At 33.4% G+C, this 11,027-nt stretch overlaps 1 protein-coding gene across 1 annotated transcript; it reads right to left on the bottom strand.

Moving 5' to 3' along the window:
* Window positions 1-709: 709 nt before the first annotated feature.
* LOC149184973 (bidirectional sugar transporter SWEET1-like) lies at window positions 710-10,498 on the bottom strand. The gene is made up of 7 exons (XM_089415502.1): window positions 10,356-10,498; window positions 2,419-2,477; window positions 2,292-2,328; window positions 1,972-2,191; window positions 1,739-1,897; window positions 1,462-1,581; window positions 710-976 (listed from the first exon to the last, which is right to left on the bottom strand). The coding sequence occupies exons 1-7, from the start codon at window positions 10,496-10,498 to the stop codon at window positions 710-712; spliced, it is 1,005 nt and encodes a 334-aa protein (XP_089271628.1).
* Window positions 10,499-11,027: the final 529 nt, after the last annotated feature.

The following is an 11,027-nucleotide window of genomic DNA, read 5'->3' as shown; positions in this document are numbered from 1 at the left end:
GCAAATTAATTGGAATCAAGATGTACTAAGAAGCAAGGTAAATAAGTATTTTACAAATTTTACACTTTAATCAATCATTCTATCTAACTAAATTAACAAGCAGCAAGACAATAAGAAAAATTTACACTAATTTAATTTGGAAACCCTTCCCTTAGCCAAAAAAAACACAAATCTTGTTTTTATTATAATGTAAATAAAAAACAACTCTATTACATCAATTTTTGTGACCACCTACTACCAACACCTACTACCAACCCCTTAGATGCAATCATCACTTATATCACTTGCTATGATAACACTTGTACCACTTGTATGATACCCAATAGAAAATGCAATCATCACTTGTACCACTTGTATATACCCAATAGAAATATGCTGAGAAAGAACACGATTGTTATCTAGATATTCTTCAAAAAAAAATTAGGCTAGGTAACACAATGACCATCTCAGCCAAAACAAAATACCTTTATTAATATGGAAGGGTGATATGGAATCGCCCCTATAATAATACAGAGTTCAGATTAAAATTGATTCCAATATAAATCTTTTCCAGTGTTTATATCTCTATATATATGTCACTGTTATGAATAAGAAAGAACTTACTGGTATTAGAACCCAAACAGAAGTCCAAACATTTCCTCATTTGAAAAATTCTACAGTTAATAATCTCAAATGGAACAATTGATGACGCTAATGTTTACTCAACGTATCAAGTATGATTTCCATTTATGCTTGATACTCCGGTATGATTTTCATTCAAAACTTTTACTTGAGAAGCAGGAGCACCATCCGCTTTTGCCTGCCCATAAGATCCCTTTTCCACATCGCTCATTTGATCAACGCCATGTACCTTTGCCTCCTTTTCTGGAGGAGGAGACGATGTAGCACTGTCATTGTTCGTATTCTTCCAGTCTTTGTAAATAACATACAGAATCAACTGCAATGCTCCGAGGGCACTTCCAGACCCATTTGGTACCTGTGGATCCATAAAACCATTGAAAAATTTAACACCTCCATCTCATAAATACAGAGCTAACATAGAGTTACACTAGAATAGAGTTATCTAAATTCGGGTTTTATAAGAATTTTAGGTTGCAACGGTAAAGATTGCAGGTAAAAGCCTATAATAGAGTACTGAACGTGTAATGCTTAAAAATATTTACTTCATACTTTGTTACTTGTAGATTTTAAAGGATAATACACTGAATTAAAAATATTATATCTACAGTTTTGATTTCGATCATGCTATGCAGTCATGTTTAATGATGTTCGCAGACAAGTAATTTCAATACTTAACTATTTTATTTTGTTGTACAATTTTTACTTTTGTAAAAGATCTTTATGATGAAGGTTATTCAATCATGAAACAGAAAATTGTTTATCGAAGATACCCAAAAGGTGAATGTTTATAATTGTCGTGCAAATATATTTATCATCTATTGTAAGTATTGTTAAACCTACATAAACGAATGGATCGTTTCCCAAGAGGCCGAATATGAACCAGGAGGTGCCGCATAGGAAGACAAAGAGAGACAGGAAGAACGGCATATACTTTACGCTCTTCGTCTTAATCACCAACCTCTGCACACCATCGAAATCGCCTTCGGGTCACTTCACATATCATACTAAGGCATAAATGTAAATTGTTGAAAAAAACCGCATTCTCTTGACCGTTATGCTGACTTAAACAATGCTCACTCAAATTTGGTTTTGCTAAAGAGGAAGTAGAGAGATTTACCATTACTGACAGAGGAGACCCGTACATGCAGATGGAGAAGATGGCGCAAACGAAGCCGCAAAATAACCTCCTAACTTGTCCGCGCATTGCCAAGAGCGATACCAGGACGACCATTGCGAAAAAACTGAGAACAGCTACCAGAAGGCCAAATATCTTCCCCTGTTTCATCCACCGTCATTCAAATAGGGATCACCCTGCTCGGAAACAAATTTATTAATCAATACTATACTTACCCTGTATTTCTTGTCGCGAATATAGCAGATGAACACAACTGCGTAGAAGAATTCTATGACGGCCCCAGTTCCGTTAACCGTGCTCATTAGAAGATTATTGGGTGATACAAACGGCATGCCATACCATGCAGAAAGTAAGCAATTCAGAAGCGTGGAAACATACGGAAATCCAGAGAACTGTTCGGTCGATTTTTTCTGAATAATCTTCCAGAACGTAATTCTGCACAGTACCAGTCGGATCATAAACTAGAACAATTATGAATTATATGTGCATCAATAAGTTTTCTCATTAAATGACGACATAAGTTGGGAAAACTCACAAAGGAACTAAGAAGAGTATCAGGGCAGTGATGTTGCCTGTCATGAAATAACAAATTAAACATTAAGAAGCCTGAAACAAACTTCTTGGAACCAAGAAATTAAAGTGGATAGAGCGTGTATACGTACCGAAGATCCCGAACAGTAAATGTATATTAAAAATTTTCCTATCTTCGGTGAGATCGGCCCTGTTTTGCGCTTGTATAAGTGTTTAAATTTCGTAATCACTTCGTTAGAACGAGCGATTGATGGAGTGGAGGTAGACCAATCGATGGGCAGACCAGGCACTAGTGAAGCATCAACAAAACTAAATGCCGGTGGAAACCATGAACAAAACCAAATTATTTATAGTTCTACAGTCTTAAAATATGAATTCCTGAGGCATACATTAGCTTTCATGGGTCAGGCCGCCCTGGATATGACGTTCACCAGTACGTACGTAATTTTGATTCCATAAGTTATTCCGATCACGTTTCATATATTTTTATTATTATTAGTTAGAAAAATAAATATTTTAATCAAAAATATTAATAAAATAATTGTAAAATTATTTTTAAATACATTTAGTTCAAGTAGATTATAAGATATTTATATTACAAGTTAATATATTTTTATAATTGGAAAAATAAATATTTTAATGAAAAATATTAATTAAATAATTATAAATTTATATTTAAATACATTTATAAAGTTCGCATGTTAAAGGTTGAATTTTATTTATATAAATTTAAAATATAAAATATTATTGTGTCCAGACATTGGAGAATGAATGAGTTGTGTAAATTACGAGTGAGTTTAGTAATTTCTTCAATCTTTAATAGGTAATTAGGGTATTCACTTTTTAAAATAAAAATGATATATTAATTAAATTAAAAATTAACTTGTTTTATAATAAAAATATGAAAATGAATAATGTTAATTTGTTATTATATAAAAATGAATTAGGTTCAATGTGATACTTTTGGTATTTTTTTTGCAAATATTATTATTTATAATTACTTGTGAATATCGTTGGTTGTGAAGTTAAGACTAAAGTGGATTGGTAGATGTAAATGTTAATATATTGTAATGAATAAATTATTATTTCATTTATTTGTTTATTTTGAAAGATAATAGGAGCTACTAAGACTAAAGTGAATTTACAAATGTAAATGTTAATATATTGTAGTGAATAAAATATTATTTAGTTTATTTGTTTATTTGGAAAGATAATAGGATTCACCGCATGAGTAGTCAGACTCCCCACTTTTAGGAAATAATTAGCAGTAGTTATGGTCTAAGAAATGACAGAAATATAGACACATAAAATCCTCAAGTTTAGAAAAAGGGGTGGTCCTTTTTTCTATGGCCACTAGACTTATCATGTCTACAAATAGATTTCATGGGTAAAGATCATGTAAAAAGAAGATTCTGCCAGATAAAGACAACCTAAATTCAAATAGAAGATACCAATGGTATAAAAAAGCAATCTAAATTCAAATACAAGATACCAATGGCACATAAACACTAGACCTCTATAGAGAAGAAGCTGAGCAAGAATTTGTAGGACTTAGGGCTTGAGGAGATGAAACTTTGAAATATTGTTTATTTGCTTCCTAGCAGAAAAGGAGTCTAGAGCTCAAGAGCTCAGAGGGAACTACTAAGATGACAGACCTAGGGCTCAAGAGCTGAGACAGAACTACTAAGATGACAGTTCATTGGTTCAGAGCAGCGTGGTAGCTCCTATTATATTTTTAGAGATTCAAATGAGTCGTTGAGTTATTTTATATGAAGTTGAGATTGAAATATGCCAAATTCTATTTTTTTTTTTTTTTAAGCATGTGACAAAAGTGGTTGCAAGCATCTATAGATTTAATAATGTGGTTATTAAAGAAAGAAGGTTAATAATGTAATAGTGAATCTTATAGAAATGAATCTGTATAAAATAAATTATAAGAGAAAATGCGTCTAACATGTGTCTATTATATGGTAAAGAAGGCATTCTTTCTAAATCTTAGAAAAAGGAAAGCCAATCTTACAATGAAATTATGAGTCCTTTAGAGAGAGAAAAATATTTGACCTTGTTGGGTGTGGAGCATGATTATCATCCTAATTTAGAGATCTTTGTTTTAGCCGGATGTATACCCCAGGAAGATTGTATACCCCTCCATGCGGGGGGGACTTGTCCCCGCCGCCCCCTCGGCTGGGGCTGGGGGCAGCGGTCCCGTGGCGGGGGTTTCAGGGGTAACACTCCTGAAGCTAAAAACATATGTAAAATTGCCTTGTAAAAGTATAGTAATTTCTAGTCAATCTGGGCCATTCATTAGGTGGATGATCTCATGGTAGAATTTATGTTTAGTTTAGGGTTTTTTACCCTAGAAGGCAACCCCTCTCTTTGTATGAGGGTATTGTATTGAGGTTATGGAATATATGTGTATTCTCAGAGCGAAAAACAGAGAGGTGAGACTATGAGAGAAAGCAGAGGATATTATAGTAGATCTGTTGTAGGTTGTGTCTCTTCATTTTGCTGGATAATAGAAAGGAAGGACTGGCTGTTTGGGGTGGACGTAGCCCAAACTGGGTAAACCACATATATCTGTGTCTCTCTAGTTTTATGTGTTTGTGTTTTTCTGCATATTATATGTCTTGCATTTATCTGTCGTATATAATATTTTTCTAATAGACCTAAGTATGATTCCATAATAGAATGAATATATATATATATATATATATATATATAAGTATGAAACTATTGTTGCATGGTTAGTGTGGTTTAAGAATAACTCTGGAAAAACTTTAAAGATCTTTCAAAACATTCTTTAAGTGCCAATTCCTGTTAAGTGACAAGTCCTTTAGAAACCTTCAAAGTCCTAAAATCTAGGAACCATAACTCTTCTTTCTACGCTTAGGTCTATCCATATTTATTAGATGGATATACACTAGTATCAATATACATATAATAAAGAGAGAAAGCAAAGAATTTTAAAAGACAAATCTTGAAATTACACATTTATCATAAAAGAAAAGGTTGGAAACCAAATTACATTAAGTGTGTAATCATAAATAACCAACTATCATAAATAACCAACTACTGAAATATTATCCAATTCCCTCAAGGATAAAAGAATACAACTCAAGTGGTTTATATTCTACACAAAAATATTCGAAAGGAAATTTCATAAATTCCAAATGAGAACATAAATCTTAAGGCACTCATATCAATGTTTAATAAATTTTTAGATGGTATCAATTATGTTTAGACTTAGCCGGCATAAACAGCCGCATTTGAAAGCCAAGGAAAGTCGACACATTCAATTAGTTATTAATAATAGGGAGGTTAGTAAATATGCACCAAAGTCCGAAAGGGGTAAACAAAAGTATTCACTTGCATGTTCTATGAATGTGTAGTAAAAAGGGAAGACTCATATAGGACTAGGCCTATTGTTCATATATCCTCCATTCTAAATTAAAAATTGTAACGAATGAACATGGAGAACGAAAGCTTGAGTTTTCAGAATAACTAAAATTATTTTGAAGAAAATCCCTAAATCTCTTTATTAGAAAAAAAGCACTAGTTTAAAATGATTTAATAGCGAATTTCTCATGTCTCCTAAAGTTCATAAAGCACAAGAGTGGGTTCAAAAGAACCAAATCTGCGTAGCACATTCTTTGCTGAATTCTCTAGTCATCACCCAAATTTTTCTATTTTCCAAACTCAAAGGTAAAGGAGAAACTCTTGAAGTATGAGGGCTTCAGCAAACTGAAGGAAAACACCGAAATCTCCATGGGTTTTAACATGCAAGAAACAAAACATCATAATTTATGTGCAAGGATGCAAATTAAGAATGAGAAAACCGAGGTCAATGTCCTAAGGAAACCATGGAAAATGGTTATTATGAAATGTAGAGATTTAGGAAGGAAATGTCCATCGCATAAAGGTAAAAGAGATAAATCAAATGAAATAAGCTTGTCAATGCAACATAAAGAGGAATACTTGTAGGTAAGCTACCAAAAATGATTCTTGAAGGCCATTGTAACAAGTTGTTTTTGTTTTCATCACTAAGGGTTTACAGAGGTACAACAGTAGAGCTCCACGAGGGAATGCTGCCATGGGCAAGGGAATGGGGCTAGCTCACCCCTAGTCACCATCATTTCTTCTTTGCTAGTTAACATGAGAAGGGGTGAGGTTTCGCCATTTTATCTGTGCACCGTTATAACTTTCACATGCATGTTAGCGTTGATATAGCTCACATATAGTTCGAGTCATTACTTAAGTTAAATGTCAAGGAATGCATGTATAGGAACCCATTTATATTATAACTCAATCCTAAATGAAACCAAGGCAAGGCCATAACCAAATGTTAAATTCATGCACGAAAGGATCACGCGGAAGGGGTCCAATACACACTCAAAACACAAGGGATGTATCACCTACGTAAACATAATCATGCGACATTATGGGAAGGGGCATTTGCTACATTCTTATACCCATTGTTTCAAAAACAAGTTACGTACCATAGGGTAAAATAATATGAAAAATTACATAAGAGTAGTGTAAAGTAAGAACATTAAACTAGCTAACTATATCATGAAACAAGAATAAGCGAGGTCTTCGAGGTAAATTAAAGATATGCCTTTCAAAGGAAAGAAGATATATACTTATAGAACCAAGTACAGGTAACAATATAATATTACATGTATAAGTGACTCTAATACCCCTTGGAAATTTATTTTTATGGCTTTTATCAAACATGTGGCTGAAAAGTGAAAGTGCGAAAAGTAAGTAATATGATGTAATAATGTAAATAGTTATTTTAAAAAAATGATTTTTTGTGTTATCATTCTTGAAAATACATTAAAGGTTATCATGTGAGATACTCTTAACTGTTAGGAAAACAATTGGAATAAATTATGCCCAAGAAAGGATAAGAACAAAAGAAGAATCATCCTCTTTTTACTATAATTGAACTATTGGTTGCATAGACCACCAAGAAAATTCATGGCTAGAGATAAATTTCATGGAGTGGAACTGATTTAAATGGGATCGTGGAAGTTAAACGAAGACTGAATTAATGAAAGGAAAACGAGAGAGAAATATTGTACCTATAACTAGAAATTAGTAGAACAATGTTAAGGGTCAAGGAGGTGTGAATTGCAAAAGAACTACTAATTTTTTATTTTAGTAGAAAGTAGTAGAGATCAGGGAGAACTGCTAAAATGCGTTGTTCATGGTTTCGAGGAACGTGAAATCCTTATATATTTTCAAGGATTTCCTACATAAATATATACAACAACCTAGAAATTAATCTACGTTAAATTCATTCACTATGTAGTTTAGAGCTATGAGTGGTTTTAAGTAAGAAATCTAAGTGTAACTCTTAGTGTTTCCCTTTATGTTTTAAGTAAATGAATGGATGAATGTTTCTAACCTATTTTCAATGAAAAAATTTGTATATGTGTGTATATGGACTATTCGTTTTCAAGAAATCTAGAGGCATCATGACATAAGACATTGTTTAAGGGTTTGAATAGGAACCGTTAGCAAGAACCAACCATGGAAACTAGAAAAAAGGTGGGTGAGAACATAAAATAGAAAGATGCAACTAAGGTAGAATAATCCTAGTGAAGAAGAACTATACATACAATTGTTGTGAAACAAACGAGTCCTAGGGTATTTTTTAAGGATTTAAATATTTTCCTATAAATAGTATTGTAGGTGACTATTCTAGTTTGAAAAAATAATATGTATATAATGTTGGCAAAAATTCAATAAAAGACATGTAATTTACTATTATAATTGGTAATGTTTCAGTGAATATCATCCATTCAATCATATATGTAAAAAATAGATGAATTTTTAACCAAATTGGTGAATATTGTTTTCATAAAATGTCTAAAAAATAGCCCAATTGCGAAATTTCGCTACTAAAATTTTCCTTAAATGACATTCTTGTTGTATTAGACTGTGTGTTTAATAACTACATGAAAATTACAAATATTCATGTGTAAATTTTAAGGAGTATGAATTTATGGTAGAAAGATAGTGTTATGAACCAACTAACAAAAAGATAGAAAAAATAGAACAACGACTTCAAAATCAACCTCTTCGAGGGGGAAACCTCCTTTACATTACACAAATAAACAATTATTTGATGATACAAATGACTAAACCTCCTTTATATATATAGGAGTCTAAGGGGTCACAAAATAATTAAAGCTGACATAATAATAATAATATAAGGGCACAACAATAACAATAGTGGCGTTCTACAAGGCACACTAATAACAATATGGGAACAATAGGGCCACAATAATAACAATAAGGGCTACAATGACAATAGTAATGGGGGAATCACTACTATTATAGGGACCTAACATGCCCCTCTCCTTCAAAAAAGTGTTGTCCTCAATGCTTGAGTAGTTCTGGATGCTTCTGTATAAAATTTGCATCCTCCCATGTGGAATCTTCATCGGGTAAGTTCTTCCACTTGATGAGTTACTCTGAAATTGATCGATTTCGTAGCTGTCGAGTTCTTGCTTCTGTGACTACCTTAGGTTCCAATATGATTTTTCCTTCCTCGTCATGTTCTGACAATATTGTTTGAACTAGGAACTTGTCACATATAACCTTCTTTAAAGATGAAACATGGAAAACTGGGTGCACTCGGGAAGCTACAGGAAGCTCCAATTTGTATGCCGTAGTACCAATCTTTTGCAACACCTTGTATGGACCATAATACTTTGGTGATAATTTACTATCCTTCTTAAATTGATTGAGGGACATTTGTTTATATGGTTTTAGTCGTAGGAATACTCACTCACCTACATCAAAACTTATTTCGCTACAATGTTGACCTGCCTGTTGTTTCATTATATTCTGTGCCAAAGTGGGGTTATCCTTTAAGAGTTGAGAACTTGTTGTTGATGCTCAATATGATCTTCCACTACTTGGAGCTTAGAAATTTCTCTTAAAAATGATGTGATGGACGGTTGATGATATCCATAAAGTGCCATAACTAGGATCATTTTTGCTGCAGTATGGAAGGAAGTGTTATACCACCATTCAGTGAGGGGCAACCATTTAACCCATTTTGTTTGTTTATCAAATAGAAATCAACGAAGATATCCTTCCAAAAATTTGTTTACTATATCAGCTTTCCCATCAGATTAAGGATGATAAGATGAGCTATGAGCTAACTGAGTACATAGGAAAGAAAATAATTATGTCCAAAAATTTCCACTGAATATGGGATCTCTGTCACTTACAATAATCTTTGGGTTTCCATGTAGCTTTTGAATTGTTTCCATAAATGCTATAGAAATATACTGGCTTTAAATGGATGAGATAATGCAAAAAAGTTTGCATACTTGGTAAGTCTGTCAACTACCACCATGATGACACTTTTTCCTTTGGACTTGGGTAAACTTGTGATAAAATCAATTGAAACCTCCTCCCAACATTGGCTTGAAATGGATAAATGATGCAGGAGCATCTGGCTGACAGGGCAAAGACAACAGGAAGGTGATATGGTCTCTGAAGGGGACGGAGGAGTTAATTCACTGAATGGATAACGTACTTGTCTTTTTTTATTATTTCCTTCTTTTATTTAGTTTCCTATGTTAATGTAGTAAATTGTAATTAGGAACAACAAGAATTAGTTAGAGTCGTTGTTTCCATACAGTTAATTTACTGTTATAAAAACATGAAAAGAAAATATGCTAGACGACCATGAAAAGTTCCGTATGAGGAATAACTGATGTAGCCAATTGAACATAAGTAACAGCAGTTAGTGACAGTTTGAGAACATTGATATTAAAAAGAGGGACAAAGCACAATGTAAGGGTTCGACTGACAAAGAAATAAAAAGGAGAAAAATATAAATCTTTTGTGCACATTCATCCCTACAGCGTCCCAAACACTGTGTATGATAATTTGTGTAAAATTACTTTGTGGAGATTGTTGTTATACCACTACAGGTTATAAAACGAAAGAGGAGATAACCAAAACCAGAGGAGAAGTGACAGCGCCCAGATTACAGGTGGACTCAACCAAACAATCAGACAAAAAATCATTTATGTGAACAAACGATACGAAGTCAGAAATTGCAAGTCCAGATAAGCAAACAAATTCTGTAAACACCAGGTATGCGAATTTATAAATATAGTCCAAATCAGTTCCAGAGTTGAATTCATAGAAAACATAAATACACTCATCCCATTCTTTGCTCATTTACATTCTGTTCGAAACAAAGGAACAAACCTAGTTCATAAACATATGACTCATACTTATAACAAGCGGAAGCCAAAACCCATAGTCCTCAACTCATTACCATAACCCAACGACAGTGACAAACTACAGAAGAATCAAATACAGACAGCGGCTCGAAGGCCAAAGATATACCAACCCTACAGTTGTAACACTAAAGCCAAGCGAAAACAACTAACGAACAGAACGACACTACCCATGGTCAATTGGAACGACCAAGTTTCCATGCGTCGAAACCCTCGGGTGGCTCTACCTACAAAGAGAAATGACAAATGAAATGAGTTCTTGTGAAATGGAACAAAGGGGAATCGAAAGTTGAAGAAAACAATAAATACATATCTGGTTACCTGACGGAGGCAAGGCATAATTGCAACCACTCCTCCAGGTTTTTCCCTGCTCACAAGGAGCCGAAGACTTTAGACAACTGAGAAAAAAGGAACAAATATATCCAACATAGAACAGTGAACTTACCCAGATAAATTGGCAGAGGAAC

The sequence above is a fragment of the Pinus tabuliformis genome, chromosome 3_2 (assembly GCF_031772625.1).
Source record: "Pinus tabuliformis cultivar Carrire ecotype Pingquan chromosome 3_2, CPIR1, whole genome shotgun sequence".
Classification (NCBI taxonomy): Eukaryota; Viridiplantae; Streptophyta; class Pinopsida; order Pinales; family Pinaceae; genus Pinus; species Pinus tabuliformis.
This window is presented reverse-complemented; position numbering and strand designations above follow the sequence as displayed.

Coding starts and splice junctions, on each gene's coding strand:
- LOC149184973 (XM_089415502.1), bottom strand. CDS start 10,498: ATGAGCAAAGAATGGGATGAGTGTATTTATGTTTTCTATGAATTCAAC. Junction 2,478..10,355: donor GCAATTTCTGACTTCGTATC/GTTTGTTCACAT, acceptor AGCGCAAAACAG/GGCCGATCTCACCGAAGATA. Junction 977..1,461: donor GAAACGATCCATTCGTTTAT/GTAGGTTTAACA, acceptor ATGGATCCACAG/GTACCAAATGGGTCTGGAAG.